The 17,897-nt window shown below is 44.0% G+C and overlaps 1 protein-coding gene across 1 annotated transcript; it reads left to right on the forward strand.

The window, feature by feature from the left end:
- Window positions 1-558: 558 nt before the first annotated feature.
- SNAI1 (snail family transcriptional repressor 1) lies at window positions 559-4,603 on the forward strand. Its single transcript, XM_082272342.1, has 3 exons — window positions 559-719; window positions 3,158-3,676; window positions 4,352-4,603. Exons 1-3 carry the CDS (start codon window positions 641-643, stop codon window positions 4,531-4,533), a joined length of 780 nt encoding a protein of 259 aa, XP_082128468.1. The 5' UTR covers window positions 559-640; the 3' UTR covers window positions 4,534-4,603.
- Window positions 4,604-17,897: the final 13,294 nt, after the last annotated feature.

The raw sequence follows: 17,897 nt of genomic DNA on the forward strand, positions 1-17,897 counted from the left end.
ATAAAAGGCAGTTTGTAAAGAGGAGATCCACATTTGTTTAAGGAAAGAAAATAAAGAAAGAAAAGTTATTTGAAGAAGTGAGGACCCCCCCCCCCCCCCATTGTCTGAGTAAAGTGTCTGCTTAGCTGTCACAATGCAGATTTCTTGTTTGGCTACTATGTATTGGAGATGTGCAAAGGGGGGGATAAGACTCTGAAAGACCCCATGTAGTCAGTGTAATCTCATGGACCCCCCCCCCCCCCTCACAGTTAATGATTAGTGACCTTAAAAAAAAAAAAAAAAATCCCCCCCCATGCAGGTATAGTGGGGGAGGAGCAGGCAGGGAGATTGCCTTCAGATACAATAAAAAGTTTGCACAGCTCTATTATAGGGGAGGGAGAGGAGGGGGGGGGGGGCATCCAAAAAACTCACAGCTCCAGGCACCTGCTGGACTGGGACTCTGCAACTTTGCAGCACCGCCCCCTGCCTGCTGACTGGCCCAGACTTGACAATACTCATCTGCATAGCCCCTCCCCCAGCCTGAAGGGCTGCATATTAGTCAGTGGAGGGCTCAGCAAGTCAGTGCCTTTCCTTTAAATCCCAGAGTGTGGAGTCCCATGTAAGATCCTTCTCTGTGTGCTGCTGCCTCCTACCCAGCAAGATGCCTCGATCATTCCTGGTGAAGAAACACTTCTGTGCCTCCAAGAAACCCAACTACAGTGAGCTGGAGAGCCAGACAGGTAAGACCCCCATATACAGAATAGGGGGGATCTCCCCAAATCTCTGCAAAATCTCTCATCTCATTCTAGGCAACTCATACAATACAATACATTGTGCTACATTGTTATTATAACTTACATTGTGCTACAGTGTGATTAGAAGATGCATTGTGCTACATTGTTATTATAAGTTGCATTATTACGATCTGATTATAACTTGCACTGTGCTACAATGTGATGAGAAGATACATTGTTATTAAAAGTTGCATTATCCTACAATGTGATTATAGGATGCATTGTGCTACAATGTTATTACAAGTTGCATTTTGCTACAATATTATTAAATATTGCATTATGCTACAGTGTGATTGGAAGATGCATTGTCCTACAATGGTAATATAAATTGCATTGTACTTCAATGTTATTAAAAGTTGCATTTTGATACAATGTTATAAAGTTGCATTGTGCTACAATGTGATTAGAATATGCATTGTGCTACAATGGTAATATTAAGTTGTATTTTGCTACAATGTAATTATGTTACATTGTGCTTCAATGTTATTGTAAGTTGCATTTTTCTAAAAAGTCATTCAAAGTGATACAATGCAATGCAATATTTGCTACAATGTTATTAGAAGTTGTAATATGCTGCAATGTGATATTATAGGTTACATTGTGCCACAGTGTGATATTATAAGTTGTATTATGCTATAGTGTGATATTATAAGTTGTATTATGCAATAGTGTGATGTTATAAGTTACATTGTGCCACAGTGTGATATTATAAGTTTTACTATGCTACAGTGTGATATTTTAAGTTACATTGTGCTTCAGTTTGGTAATATGAGTTGTATTATGCTACAGTGTGATATTATAAGTTACATTGTGCTTCAATGTGATATTATAAGCTACATTGTGCCACAGTGTGATATTATAAGCTACATTGTGCTTCAATGTAATATTATAAGCTACATTGTGCCACAGTGTGATATTATAGGTTTTACTATGCTACAGTGTGATATTATAGGTTTTACTATGCTACAGTGTGATATTAGAAGTTACATTGTGCTTCAATGTGATATTATAAGTTTTACTATGCTACAGTGTGATATTTTAAGTTACATTGTGCTTCAGTTTGGTAATATGAGTTGTATTATGCTACAGTGTGATATTATACATTACATTGTGCCACAGTGTGATATTATAAGCTACATTGTGCTTCAATGTGATATTATAAGCTACATTGTGCTTCAATGTAATATTATAAGCTACATTGTGCCACAGTGTGATATTATAGGTTTTACTATGCTACAGTGTGATATTAGAAGTTGCATTGTGCTTCTGTGATTATAAATGGCATTGTGCTTCAGTGTTATTGTAAATTGCATTTTGCTACAAAAGAATTTAAAAGTGATACAATACACTATATGCATTGTGCTACAATGTTATTATAGGTTGTATTCGGCTACAATGTGAAGTGCAAACAGTTATTATGTTTTATGATACAGCATGCATAAAGTTAGCTGCTCAATTGAGCATGAATGCCTTCATATAGGCATGCAACCTTTGCATTTCCTAGCACTGTTCTTCCTAGAATATCTTTCTAGTTGTATGCTTACACGTTTTTTAGTTCTATTCTTTATTTGCATTACTTGTATTTAGTTTATTGTGATGTAGAAAGTACAAGTACCAAGTAATGAAATGCATACTGTAACTAAAAAGTAGACAATGCATGCTATATATAAAAAGTAGACAATGCATGCTATATATAAAAAGTATACAATGCATGCTATATATAAAAAGTATACAGTGCATGCTATATATAAAAAGTAGACAATACATATTATAACTAACTAAAAAGCATAAAATGTATACTATAAATAAAAAATGGACAATGCATACTATATATAAATAGTATACAATGTATACCATAAATGAAAAGTATACAAAGCATAGTATAACTAAAAAGTAGAAAATGTATACTATAAATGAAAAGTAGAAAATTCCTAGTATAACTAAAAAGTATACAATGTATACTATAAATGAAAAGTATACAGTGCATAGTATGTATACTATAACTAATAAGTAGACACTGTACTATAACCAAAAAGTATACAAAGTATACTATAAATGAAACGTATACGAAGTATCCTAAAAATGAAAAGTAGACAGTGCATTCTAGATATACAAAGTACACAATGTATACTATAAACGAAGAATGGACAATGCATACTATAACTAATAAGTAGACAATGCATACTATAAATGAAAAGTAGACAGTGCATTCTAGATATACAAAGTACACAATGTATACTCTTAAAGTAAAAGTAGACAATAAATGTCAGGATTTATGTGTTGCTTACTTTTTGCTTTTATCCTCTTTATGAATCTATATGTAGCATAGGCATGGTTCTAGATTAAGAATCTTATGGTTGTGTTTTTTTTCCTTCCCGTTACAGTGTATATCTCGCCATTCCTCTACGACAAATACCCCATACCTGTCATCCCCCACCCGGAGATCCTGACCACCGGAGCTTACTTCCCACCATTGGTCTGGGACACCAGCTTACTTACCACCTTCTTCACCACCGACCCAGACTACAGCAAGTCCCCCATCTCCACGTCCAGCGATGACTCCAAGCCCCTGGACCTCACGTCTTTCTCCAGCGAGGACGACGAGGGCAAGACGTCCGACCCCCCCAGCCCGGCATCCTCGGCCACAGAAGCCGAGAAGTTCCACTGCAACCAATGCAACAAGTCTTACTCTACTTTCGCCGGACTGTCCAAACATAAGCAACTGCACTGTGACTCACAAACCAGAAAATCCTTCAGCTGCAAATACTGTGACAAGGAATATGTCAGCCTTGGGGCCCTGAAGATGCATATCAGGAGTCACACGCTTCCTTGCGTCTGCAAAATCTGCGGCAAAGCCTTCTCCAGACCGTGGCTTCTACAGGGACACATCAGAACTCACACAGGTAAGGATCTTCTCTTCAGCTCTGTAGAACTTTTTCTCGAAAGTTCTTAAACTTTTTTTTTTAAATGATAGCTAATTGGGAGTTGAAGGACTTAAGATCCCAAGCCTTAGTTGTTGAGGTCAGCTCTTTTTATGATGGGTTGTATGTTGGTGGTCAGGAAGCTTGGAGTTTATTTAGGAATGACCAAAAAAAATAAAATGTGGATTATTTCAGCTACGGCAATTCTTCTTTAGGATGTAGAGCGGATGTGTAGGGTGGGCCTATGAATTGCACCTGTTACTGTACAGTTGTAGGCCATGTGTACTTGCAGCTGTCGGATTGTATTGCGATGCGTTGCATCCAGTCTGATTGTTGTGAGTTTGTATGGGGGGGCTAATTTCACACTCTCTTCAAGTGCTAAAGGCTATGCAAAGGGAAATCAAAAGCCATTAATTGTGTTGGAATAAATGCCTCATAGGCGCTAGCCTAGCGCCATGTGCCTATTAGCATCCCGTACAAAGGCTGAATGCCAATTCAATTAAGCACTTTATTTCCACAACCTTAAACTCTTAACACGCCCTTGCAGACCCAACACCTAGTGCCTTTGAGGGGATAATTGGAATCTTTTTACTTATAAAAAAAATATAAAGTGAATATTTAAAAGCAATTTCTTAATTTTTTATTTTTTTTTCACAGGTGAAAAACCCTTCTCCTGCACGCATTGTAACCGGGCCTTCGCCGACCGCTCAAACCTCCGCGCCCACCTGCAGACGCACTCAGACGTCAAGAAGTATCAGTGCAAATCCTGCTCCAGGACTTTCTCCAGAATGTCGCTCCTTCACAAGCACGAGGAGACGGGCTGTTCTGGAAGCCACTGAACCCTCCCTTGTGCACAATTGACTTTTTACAGACAGTGCAGAGGGAGTCAAATCTCCCCTTCCCCGCCTCTAGGGGCAGACTGGCAACTTTTAGCCCAGGGGGCAAGTACAAACCAGAGGTCCATGGTGCAGCGACTCAGCCCCCCTCCCACTCTCCCTCTTCCTGGCTTCCTCCTGACCCCCATTCCAGGCTGAAGTCCTGCTCCAGGTACTCTCTACTCACCGGCTGAACCCCGGGTTCCCAACTTGGCCAGCAGGGGGCGGTTGGGGGGAGCTGGGACAGCTCGGTTAGGGCTGGCCAGGGGAGGAGAGTCTCCAGTGGGGCATGGAACTGGCCTCAGCTTAGACATAGTTTACACCATCCATGCTGGGAGAGGAGAGTCTCAAGTGGGGCATGGAAACTGCCTCAGCTCAAACACAGTTTACACCATCCATGCTGGGGGGAGGGCTGTGCTCTGTCCTTGTCTTCATCCCGCACTCAGTAGGTTAGCAGTGGGGACTTTTTACTTCTCTTCACCAGCAATCCTTTAGGCATGTCTGTGGCAGAAGCGGTGCAGCCTTTTTTGCAGGACATCAGAGCTGCCCAGGGGGGAAATTGCCCCCCTGCTCCCTCCCCCCCTGAGTTCAAAAATTCCCTGGCTATGGTGTAGCAAGCGCACAGCAAACACATGGGGACCTATTTCACTTGATAAATTAAAAATGCTCTTAGGTGCCGAAATTAGCTCTCTGCCTTCCAGAATTTCCTTGCAGTCTCCTAGATAACACTACATTCTTGTGCACACTATGCAGTATTTTCAATGAACCTGTGACTGCAGAACTTTGCATTGGGGACTTTTTACTTCTCTTCACCAGCAATCCTTTAGGCATGTCTGTGGCAGAAGCAGTGAAGCCTTTTTTGCAGGACCCGCCCAGGGGGGGAAATTGCCCCCCTGCTCCCTGTCCCTCCCCCCCTTGAGTTCAAAAATTCCCTGGCTATGGTGTAGCAAGCGCACAGCAAACACATGGGGACCGATTACACTTTGTATCAAATAAAAATGCTCTTAGGTGCCGAAATTAGCTCTCTACCTTCCAGACTTTCCTAGATAACACTACATTCGTGTGCACACTACGCAGTATTTTCAATGAACCTGTGACTGCAGAACTTTGCGGCAAATGGAAAAAATAAAAAATTAATATTTTTACCTGTATTTTTGGAAGCAGAGACTAATTCCTCTTATTTTTTATGAAGGACAGAATGAAAGTGTTAGAATAAAAAGTGTCTTATTTTTCTGATCATGTATATATATAAATATATGCAAGGCAAGTACTTTTCAGCAAAAGGTGTCACTATGCAATAATAATATCACACTTTACAGGGCAGCTGCTTGGATGCGGGACAATGATGGATCTTTAGAGAACAATGGTCAGGAAAGCGAGAGCTTGTCGCTGTTACCAAATAACAATCGTGTTTACAAAGCTCTCCAGCACCTGTTAATATACAGCTCTTTAAAACAACTGCCTTTCACGGGCGCTCAGATTAATAGCGGGCAGTTGTCAGGCCATACAATGGATGATTGTGCAAGTCAGCCCGCAGACAGGTGAACCAGCAGGAATACAAAAAAAAAAAAATATATATATATTTATGTGTATTGACAGGTGTCAGTTGAATGCATTTTTTAGCATCTGTACATTCTCTCTTTTTCTTTTTTTTTTTTAATGATTTTTTATTTTCTTTTTTATACATAATCCTTACAAAAGAAATGTTTACATTTTGAAAGGTACACTGGTATTTATATTTTTATCTGCCACATTTTGTACTGTTGAAACGTTTTTTTTTATAAACACAATTTTATTGATATTCAATAAATAAAAAAAAAAATTAATTTATAAATACAATGTTTCTATTTTTTTATACTTATGGGATGTTATTAAAAGCAAAAATGGTATAAGAATGTCAGCCCTAAGGCCCAGTTTTACACCTGAGTATATTTCATTATATAAACGCTCCTCTCTGACGTCTCAAAACGCCCAAGAAGCAAAATCCCATTTATTTTTTAATGGCCCCCTGTTCACATCTGAGCATTTTCTCTCCTGAAGCAAAATGCCTGAAGCTCAAAAAAGTACATGAGCGTCTTTTTTGGCAGATTACAAGCGTTTTTTGTTAGATGTTAATGCCTGCCTCCAAACACCTGCAAAAAACGCCTAAAAAAAAGGCTGAAAATCGCCCCCCCCCCCCCAAAAAAAAAAACATTAAAAAAAAAAAAAAAAACGCCTGAATACAATACACTCAGGTGTGAATGGAGCCTAAAAGGGGGAGTCGGATAGCTAAATAATAAAAAAATAAAAAATAAATAAAAAATTCATACTTTGGTCTCTGAAAGTTACTAAGGCATATAAGCCATTTGAGCAGACTGTGTAGTTGCACAAGGGCCCTCTAGGATTTAGGGGCCCATTCATAAGGTATTGCTGTTGAGATCCTTTCTTATTGTCTGTAGACCTGGACACAGTTCACATCTATCTACCTGTTTACACCTGAGCGTTTTTCAGCTCGTAAAATGCTCATCTCTGAAGACTCAAAACGCCCAACAAGCAAAATCCCATTTATTTTTTTTTAATGGCCCCTGTTCCCATATGAGCATTTTGTCGCCTGAAGCACACAAAAGTACATGAGCTTCTTTTTTTGGCAGGTTATAAGCGTTTTTGTTAGATGTCAATGCCTGCCTCCAAACACCTGCCAAAAACGCCTGAAAAACGCCAAAAAAAAAAAAAAAAAAAACCTGAAAATTGCCCAAAAAAAAAAAAAAAAAAAACGCCTGAATACGATACGCTCAGGTGTGAATGGAGACTAAAAGTGGGAGTCGGATAGCTAAATAATAATAAAAAAATAATAATAATAAAAAATGCATGAAAAAAAATTCATACTTTGATCTCTGAATGGTACTAAGGGAAGATAAACCATTTGAGCAGACTGTGCAGTTGCACAAGGGCCCTCTTGGATTTAGGGGCACATTCATATGATAATGGCTGTTGAGATCCCTTCTCATTGTCTGTAGACTTGGACACAGTTCACCTCTATCTACCTGTCTCTATGTACCTATCTGTTCACACCTTAGCGTTTTTCAGCTCGTAAAACGCTCATCTCTGAAGTCTCAAAACGCCCAACAAGCAAAATTCCATTCATTTCAATGGCCCCTGTTTCCATCTGAGCGTTTTGTTGCCTGAAGCTCAAAAAAGTACATGAGCTTCTTTTTTGGCAGATTACAGGTGTTTTTTTGTTAGATGTCAATGCCTGCCTCCAAACACCTGCAAAAAACGCCTGAAAAAGGCTAAAAAACCCCCCTGAAAATTGCCCAAAAAAAAAACCGCCTGAATACGATAGCTCAGGTGTGAATGGAGACTAAAAGGGAGAGTTGGATAGCTAAATAATAAAGAATAAAAATAAAAAATGCATGAAAAAAAAATCATACTTTGAGCTTTCATAAGCTTCTTTTTTGGCAGGGTACATTTTTGTTAGATGTCAATGCCTGCCTCCAAACACCTGCAAAAAACGCCTTAAAAAAGGCCCGAAAAAATGCATGAATACGATATGCTCAGGTGTGAATGGAGCCTTTATCCATACACAGTGGATTTGATTTACTTAAACTGGAGAGTGCAAAATCTGGTGCAGCGCTGCATAGAAACCAATCAGCTTCCAGGTTAGTCAAAGCTTCCTTGAACAAGCTGAAGCTAGAAGCTGATTGGCTCCCTTGTACAGCTGCTCCAGTTTCTGCACTCTCCAGTTTTAGTAAATCAACCCCTGAATAATGGAAGTCATACATGGGTGGAATTCCTAACAAATTTTCTTTCAAAAATCAGAAATTTTGTGCATTTTGTGATCCAATGGCGCCACCATTGATTTTGAAATTCGACCAACCAAGCCTTCAATTTCACCTCCTGTTGCTACAGAAAAGAAATTTTGTGGCTGGGAATCTTCTTCTCTTTCAGGGAATTTTCTTTTCTTGCGCATTTCTTTTTCGATTATTTTTCTCACATGATTCTCCCATCATTAATTAGAAAATTGTTGGTTTTTCCAAAAATTTCTAAAATGCCCAATCACTCAAATTCGATGGTCGCATGAAAAGCGTCTGTTGCTGCTGCCCACCAATGGTGCAAAATTCAAACGAAAATTCCTACACAGGTCGAATTCCGACCAAATTTTCTATCAAAAATCAGAAATTTTGCGCGTTTTGTGATCTGATGGCGCCACCATTAATTTCGAAATCCGACCAACCAAGCCTTCAATTTCACCTCTTGTTGCTACAGAAAAGAATTTTCGTGGCCGGGAATCTTCTTTTCTTTCTGGGAATTTTCTTTTCTTGCACTCATACGCATTTCTTTTCCATTTTTATTTCTTGTGTTATTCTCCCATCCGTTAGAAAATCACTCGTTTTTCAAAACATTTCCAACATGCCTGATCACTCGAATTCTATGGTTGCACGAAAATCGGCTGTGGCTGCGGCCCACCAATGGCGCGAAGTTCGAACGAAAATTCTTAGATTCGATTTTCAAAAGAAAATTCTTTAGAGATTAGACCCATGTAGGGCCGGCCTAAGTGTACTTGTCCAATAGGGGCCAAAAAAATAGGTCGCTAAACAGCAGGACAGCTGATAAGGCATTACAGACAGCCCTCCTGCACTGGGCCCGGACCCCATCAGTTCAAAAGGGGGGCCCAGGCACCTGCTGAGCAGGAGGTCCAGCTGTACTGTCTATTGCAGACACCGATCCTCTTCTGCCTCCCCCCGCAGTGCTGCCAGCTTCTCCTCTTCTAAAGCCCCGTACACATGTACCGAATGTCGGCCGTAAATATTAGGCCGCTGAACGATCGGCCGATTGTCGGCTTGTTAGTATGATGCTTCCGACAACCGACAGCGAATTTTCGGCCGAACAGAATCTGGCGTGCAGACAAACAGCAGATTAGCAAGACTGGGCATGCTCAGAAAAGAAAAAACACACGGAAAGTTAAATATCACATGACATCACTTCTGCAGTCGGCTGTTGTTGGCCGACAAAATTCGTGTGCAGTCTTTTAGCACTTTTCAGCCGACAGGACAAAAGACGGCCGATCGTTCGGCTGACAATCGGTACGTGTGTATGGGGCTTTACTCCCTCCAGCTTCACTGAAAGGGGATTGATTCTAGCACATGCACCCCCTCCATCTGCTGTCCAGGACCCCTTTCCCCCGCAGCGCTGCTGGCTTCCCTCCTCTCCTCTCTGCTGTGGGCACACAGGGGGATGTTTCAGTATAGAGAGTGGGGGAAGGGACAGGTAAATATGTAATTTACTGGTCCTTTCCATTCCTGAATGAGCACAGTGTGCTATCAGTACCAGTCACTCCTGTGTCCATTTGTCACTGATGCATAGTAAACTGTGTTTACTATGCTTCAGTTAGTGAATGAGCGGGAAACCTCAGAGTGCTTCCTATTCATTCATCTGTGCAGCTGAGGCTACAGAGAAAGGGACTGATAAATCTGTCCTGTCACTTTCGGCTAGGGAAGGGGCCTGTCAGGTAAGCTGTATGGGGCCCCGTGACTTCTAACAGCAGCCCTGCTAAACAGTATGACCGCTTTGTTAAAATCAGGCGGTCAAGTAGTATTGGGGGGGGGGTTCTAATTTGTGCAGCAACCATAAAATAACTGATCAGAAATCAGTGCCATCTTAAGAGCATTATAGGCCCCTGGCCAATGCAGTGCACTGGGGCCCCGCCTACACAATCTCCCATGAGAATAAAAATGCTAATTATTGATAAGGCGATATTTATTGGTACAGCAGTGCCAGGCTAATGACAGCTTCCAAGTTGGGCGGCTGGGTGCGGTGAACACACACACGGACGGGAGTAAGACCCGACTGTCCTGTGTGCGCCTGTTCCTGTGGAGGCAGACAGGCATTCCTGCAGTTGTGGGCTCTCCTTCCACGGCCCAAGTGGCCTGACAGCAGCGCAGGGCTGACAGGCGTCTGCCACCTGCTAAGTTCGGCAGCTGGGTCCGATGAACACACACACACGGACGGGAGTCAGACCCGACTGTCCTGTGGGTGCCTGTTCCCATGGAGGCGGACAGGCATTCCTGCAGTTGTAGGCTCTCCTTCCACGGCCCAAGTGGCCTGACAGCAGCGCAGGGCCGACAGGCGCTTGCCACCTGCTAAGTTCAGCGGCGGGATGCACAGGGGAATCGGGACTCGGTTGCTGGGCAGGTGTCCATTCGGTAACATGGCTCTGTCAAAAATTAAATTTCAGATGTCTTAAGCCTGCAGTATATCCGATCCAGCAACAGAGCATGCTGAGTCCTGTAGTTCGACGGCAGCTGCATCCTCTATTATATGACAGGTGCACGCTAAAAGAGTCAACATTCTAGCAGGGAAGGGTGAAAAGCAAAACAATACACTGTACTCTCCGCGAGGAAATCGGAAACACCTGCTGCTTTCAGCGTCTTTAAAGCACTTGTTCATTTCTATATCCCGTTTGAAAGACAGGTGGAGTGAGCGAGCAACAAAAGGAGAAGGGCACTCGGGGTCCCGATCGTTCTAAAACTTTACTATTTGTTTTCTTCCTTTCGCAACTTCATTGTTTCACCTTCGGGGGGGGGGGGGGGGAGATAAAGAATGACAATCCGAGCTGAGCTCATTATGTTCTAAATGAGGACAAGGTGGCCTCAGGAGAAGATTGCTGCTCGGGCAAGTTTTCTTTAGTTGACCATTTTTTTGAAAAGACATGGCCTGTGGCTACTATGTGACCTCTCAGGTACATACCTGTCAATCCGCAGAAAGGGGACAGATGATTGTTGACGAGATGTTCTGCGAGGATCGGCCCGATGGGACCGTCCAGCCTCTGTGCAAGTATGATGAGGTCCAATGACCTGAGGAGGATCTCAGTAGGGTTGGTGGTAAGGTGGTTGGTGGTGTAGCCTCAGGGGCCTGCAGTGTCTACTCTGCCCCTTACAACCTTAACAGCAGAGCGATGAAAAGATAATGGAAGGTGTGGAATAACTTAGCTATAGCCTGCAGGTAATGTTTTAGAATCGTCGGGGCATTTAAAGTGTTTTATTGCAGGTGCCATTATAATGCATTTATCTCTAAGAAAAGACGCCCTGTGCTGATAAAAGCTTCAGAGACATTTCACACGTAAAACCAACACTGCAAACCAGTCTGAGCCAACACTGAAAGCCTGTCTGACCCAACACCGCAAGCCAGCCTGACCCAACACCGCAAGCCAGTCTGACCCAACACCGCAAGCCAGTCTGACCCAACACCGCAAATCTGTCTGACCCAACACCGCAAGCCAGTCTGACCCAACACCGCAAATCTGTCTGACCCAACACCGCAAGCCAGTCTGACCCAACACCGCAAGCCAGCCTGACCCAACACCGCAAACCAGTCTGACCCAACACCGCAAGCCAGTCTGACCCAACACCGCAAATCTGTCTGACCCAACACCGCAAGCCAGTCTGACCCAACACCGCAAGCCAGTCTGACCCAACACTGCAAACCAGTCTGACCCAACACCGCAAGCCAGCCTGACCCAACACCGCAAGCCAGTCTGACCCAACACCGCAAACCAGTCTGACCCAACACTGCAAACCAGTCTGACCCAACACCGCAAATCTGTCTGACCCAACACCGCAAGCCAGTCTGACCCAACACCGCAAGCCAGTCTGACCCAACACTGCAAACCAGTCTGACCCAACACCGCAAGCCAGCCTGACCCAACACCGCAAGCCAGTCTGACCCAACACCGCAAACCAGTCTGACCCAACACTGCAAACCAGTCTGACCCAACACCGCAAACCAGTCTGACCCAACACTGCAAACCAGTCTGAGCCAACACTGCAAACCAGTCGGTTCACCTGGGCATGCTATCTAGTCCAGTCTTTATCACTGATATTAGATGGGCCGGGATACAAGGTAAAGTTGCAACAAAAGTTCCAGCGCTAACCCTGCGGCCCCTTTACTGTAGGAATTTTAGACCAAATCAGTGCTGCTGTCAAGTTGATTATTGATAACCAGTCAACAAATAACCAAAGAAAGGGAACAGCGCTATCCAGAGATTGGTGTTGTTAGCATGGGCGTCCACAAGGTGGGGGCAAGTGCCCCCCCCCCCCTGGAAATTTCCTGCCCTGCTCTAAGAGGGGAATATCTATGGGAACCCTGCTCTAGAGGGGGATCTATGGGGGACCCTGGCCTGGTCTGCTCTAAATGGGGATCTATGGGGGACCCTGGCCTGGCCTGCCCTAAAGGGGTTCTATGGGGATCCTAGCCTGCTCTAAAGGGGGTCATAGTGGCTATATATATATATAAATATATATTTATATATTCTTTGCAGGGAGAGCCTGGAGTACCTGGTGGTGCAGGAGAACCTGGTAGCATGGGGAATATAGGTGAAAAGGTAAGACTAAAGAGTGATCTATGGGGACCCTGGCCTGCTCTAAAGGGGGATCTATGGGGACCCTGCTCTAAAGGGGATCTATGGGGGACCCTGGCCTGGCCTGCTCTAAAGGGGAATCTATGGGGACCCTGGTCTGCTCTAAAGGGGATCTATGGGGACCCTGGCCTGCTCTAAAGGGGATCTATGGGGACCCTGCTCTAAAGGGGATCTATGGGGACCCTGGCCTGCTCTAAAGGGGATCTATGGGGACCCTGGCCTGCTCTAAAGGGGATCTATGGGGACCCTGCTCTAAAGGGGATCTATGGGGACCCTGGCCTGCTCTAAAGGGGCCTCTATGGGGACCCTGCTCTAAAGGGGATCTATGGGGGACCCTGGCCTGGCCTGCTCTAAAGGGGGATCTATGGGGGCAAAAAGGGGAGGAGCATGGGTGACCTTAAAATGATGCCCCCTCCTGAAACAAGTTCTGCGAATGCCCATGGTTATTAGAATGCTGATGAAAAAGCCCAGGGCTCCTGTTAGAAATCACGGGGCCCCATACAGCTTACCTGACAGGGCCGAAAGTGACAGGACAGATTTATCAGTCCCTTTCTCTGTAGCCTCAGCTGCACAGATGAATGAATAGGAAGCGCTCTGAGGTTTCCTGCTCATTCACTAACTGAAGCATAGTAAACACAGTTTACTAGTTTACTATTTTTACATTTTTTTTGCACCATGCCTGCACAATATGTGTTGGCACAGCCACTTGTAATCTCTGCCCCGGGTGCATGTGACCAGGGCTGCCATCAGGGGGGGATAGCCCATGCACATGTAGGGGGCCCAAGCGTCCTGAGGGGCCCGGCCGCCTAGGCCAAACCAACCAGATTGAGTTGTTGCTGCTGTAGTAACTAGCAATTGCTAAAGCAGGGCGGCCGCAGAGTAAACCGATGCAGTGGAGGGGATGTCTCTTTGCTGGATTGGGATGTCTCTTTGCTGGATTGGGATGTCTCTTTGCTGAATATATGAGGCCATCTCTTTGCTGGATTGGGCTTTCTCTTTGCTGACTATATGAGGCCATCTCTTTGCTGGATTGGGATGTCTCTTTGCTGACTATATGAGGCCATCTCTTTGCCGGACTGTGCCGTTACTTGGGCAGAATGAAGTCTACCAGTTCTCTGGGGTTGTGGCATCACTAGAATGTCTAGGCTCGGGGGTAACCTAGGCCTCAAAATGCCTCTAGTGGTGTAAATGGCAGACAGCCCATGTACAAAGCTCTACACTAAAGACTGAATGAATATTAAAGATATTCTCCTACAAAACAATATACACTATATTACCAAAAGTATTGGGACGCCTGCCTTTACACACACATGAACTTTAATGGCATCCCAGTCTTAGTCCGTAGGGTTCAATATTAAGTTGGCCCACCCTTTGCAGCTATAACAGCTTCAACTCTTCTGGGATGGCTGTCCACAAGGTTTAGGAGTGTCTATGGGAATGTTTGACCATTCTTCCAGAAGCACATTTGTGAGGTCAGGCACTGATGTTGGATGAGAAGGCCTGGCTCGCAGTCTCCTCTTTAATTCATCCCATAGGTGTTCTATCAGTTTGAGGTCAGGACTCTGTGCAGGCCAGTCATGTTCCTCCAGCCCAAACTCACTCATCCATGTCTTTATGGACCTTGCTTTGTGCACTGGTGCGCAGTCATGTTGGAACAGGAAGGAGCCGTCCCCAAACTGTTCCCACAAAGTTGGGAGCATGAAATTGTTAAAAATGTCAATATCAATGTCTATAACAGCTTCAACTCTTCTGGGAAGGCTGTCCACAAGGTTTAGGAGTGTCTATGGGAATGTTTGACCATTCTTCCAGAAGGGCATTTGTGAGGTTGGCTCACAGTCTCCTCTTTAATTCATTCCAAAGGTGTTCTATCGGGTTGAGGTCAGGACTCTGTGCAGGCCAGTCAAGTTCCTCCACATCAAACTGGCTCATCCATGTCTTTATGGACCTTTATGGATCCTGCTTTGAGCACTGGTTCAAATCATTTGGTGAAGGGGGATTATGGTGTGGGGTTGTTTTTCAGGGGGTTGGGATGGCCCCTTAGTTCCAGTGAAGGGAACTCTTAAGGCGTCAGCATACCAATACATTTTGGACAATTTCATGCTCCCAACTTTGTGGGAACAGTTTGGGGACTTCCCCTTCCTGTTCCAACATGACTGCGCACCAGTGCACAAAGCAAGGTCCATAAAGACATGGATGAGCGAGTTTGGGGTGGAGGAAGTTGATTGGCCTGCACAGAGTTCTAAACCTCAACCCGATAGAACACCTTTGGGATGAATGTAAGCCAGGCCTTCTCATCCAACATCAGTGCCTGACCTCACAAATGCTCTTCTAGAAGAATGGTCAAACATTCCCATAGACACACTCCTAAACTTTGTGGACAGCCTTCCCAGAAGAGTTGAAGCTGTTATAGCTGCAAAGGGTGGGCCAACTCAATATTGAATCCTACGGACTAAGACTGGGATGCCATTAAAGGTCATGTGTGTGTAAAGGCAGGCGTCCCAATACTTTTGGTACTATAGTGTATATTTACCTAGAAAAATGGTGACATGTTCAATGCTTATTTTACCTGCTGTATCAGGAATGTGAAATGTTGGGTTTGCATATTCTTTCATTTATCCCAATGCTAAGGCATGCTGGGAATGTATAAAAAGATGGGCATGCGTCGCTCAGTCTACATTTTACACAAAACTGCAAACAGGCGGTTAAGTCGGTTTTAGTGCAGAAAAAACATTGCTTGTGTCTTCAGCCATAAAGAGCCGGGCAGCTCGCAATTTTTTTATTTTAATTTTTAACTTTAGTTCCCCTTTAGGACAACGGTATCGAGAGTGACTCCACAACATGAGATTCTATAGCATTCTTTTGTTGTCAAGTAGAAAAAAAACCTTTCTATTCTAGTTGAATACACACAGTATCTCAAAAAAGTGAGTACACCCCTAAAGTGAAAATTTCCAAATTGGGCCCAAATTATCAATATTTTATGTGGCCACCATTATTTTCCAGCACTGCCTTAACCCTCTTGGGCATGGAGTTCACCAGAGCTTCACAGGTTGTCACTGGAGTCCTCTTCCACTCCTCCATGATGACATCACAGAGCTGGTGGATGTTAGAGACCTTGCGCTCCTCCACCTTCCGTTTGAGGATGTCCCACAGATGCTCAATAGGGTTTAGGAGTGGAGACATGCTTGGCCAGTCCATCACCTTTACCCTCATCTTCTTTAGCAAGGCAGTGGTCGTCTTGGAGATGTGTTTGGGGTCTTTATGTTGGAATACTGTCCTGTGGCCCAGTCTCTGAAGGGAGGGGATCATGCTCTGCTTCAGTATGTCACAGTACATGGTGACATTCATGGTTCCCTCAATGAACTGTAGCTCCCCAGTGCCGGCAGCACTCATGCAGCCCCAGACCATGACACTCCCACCACCATGACTGACTGTAGGGAAGACACACTTGTCTTTGTACTCCTCACCTGGTTGCCACCACACACGCCTGACACCATCTGAACCAAATAAGTTTATATTGGTCTCATCAGACCACAGGACACGGTTTCAATAATCCATGTCCTGGCCACCATTGCCTGTGTTTTGTCACCATTGCCCATGTATTGTCAACATTGCCTGTGTTTTGTCACTATTGCCCATGTATTGCCACCATTTTCTGTGTTTTGTCACCATTGCCCATGTATTGCCACCATTGCCCATGTTTTGTCACTATTGCCTGTGCATTGCCACCATTACCTGTGTTTTGTCACCATTGCCCATGTATTGCCACCATTGCCCATGTTTTGTCACTATTGCCCATGTATTGCCACCATTACCTGTGTTATGTCACCATTGCCCATGTATTGCCACCATTACCTGTGTTTTGTCACTATTGTCAGTGTATTGCCACCATTACCTGTGTTTTGTCACTATTATCCATGTATTGCCACCATTGCCCATGTTTTGTCACCATTGCCCATGTATTGCCACCATTATCTGTGTTTTGTCAACATTGCCCATGTATTGCCACCATTATCTGTGTTTTGTCACCATTGCTCATATATTGCCACCATTATCTGTGTTTTGTCACCATTGCCCATGTATTGCCACCGTTATCTGTGTTATGTCACCATTGCCCATGTATTCTCAACATTGCCTGTGTTTTGTCACTATTGCCCATGTATTGCCACAATTACCTGTGTTTTGTCGCCATTGCCCATGTATTGCCACCATTACCTGTGCTTTGTCACCATTGCCTGTGTTTTGTCACTGTTGTCTATGTATTTCCACCATTGCCCCTGTTTTGTCACTATTGCCCGTGTATTGCCACCATTTTCTGTGTTTTGTCACCATTGCCCATGTACTTCCACCATTGCCTGTGTTTTGTCACTATGGCTCATGTATTGTCACTATTGCCTGGTGACGGAAGGACATTCCTGAATTTTCCTTCCAAAACTTCCTGTTCTTAAAGAGCCCCTGTCACCTTTTCATCCCCCTCCCCTCCCCCATCACTCTCTCTTCTATTACTACCACACCTAAACACCTGCACAAGGGGTGTGTCCTCCCCTCCTCCTCCCATGATGCATTGCAAAGCTTGGAAGCCAAGCACCAGATCTTGAACCCTACAAAGGTGTGTGTGTGTGTGGCCATATAATAGTCCCAACCACCCCCACTCTTCTCATTAACATTAACCACTTGACCTCTGGAAGATTTGCCCCCCTTCATGACCAGGCCATTTTTTGCAAATACGGCACTGCGTTACTTTAACTGACAATTGCGCGGTCGTGCAACACTTCATCCAAATAAAATCTATGTCCTACTTTGCCCAGAAACAGAGCTTTCTTTTGGTGGTATTTGATCACCATTTTTATGTTTTGCGCTATAAAGAAAAAAACGAGCGACAATTCTGAAAAAACAAACAAAAACAATATTTTTACTTTCTGCTATACATCCAATT

The sequence above is a fragment of the Pelophylax lessonae genome, assembly GCF_965119305.1.
Source record: "Pelophylax lessonae genome assembly, chromosome: 11".
Lineage (NCBI taxonomy): Eukaryota > Metazoa > Chordata > Amphibia > Anura > Ranidae > Pelophylax > Pelophylax lessonae.

What these genes read in the sequence shown, in the direction of transcription:
- SNAI1 (XM_082272342.1), top strand. Translation starts at nt 641, where the DNA reads ATGCCTCGATCATTCCTGGTGAAGAAACACTTCTGTGCCTCCAAGAAA. An exon ending in TGAGCTGGAGAGCCAGACAG is followed by an intron (nt 720 to 3,157) that starts GTAAGACCCCCA and finishes TTCCCGTTACAG; the next exon opens with TGTATATCTCGCCATTCCTC. An exon ending in ACACATCAGAACTCACACAG is followed by an intron (nt 3,677 to 4,351) that starts GTAAGGATCTTC and finishes TTTTTTTCACAG; the next exon opens with GTGAAAAACCCTTCTCCTGC.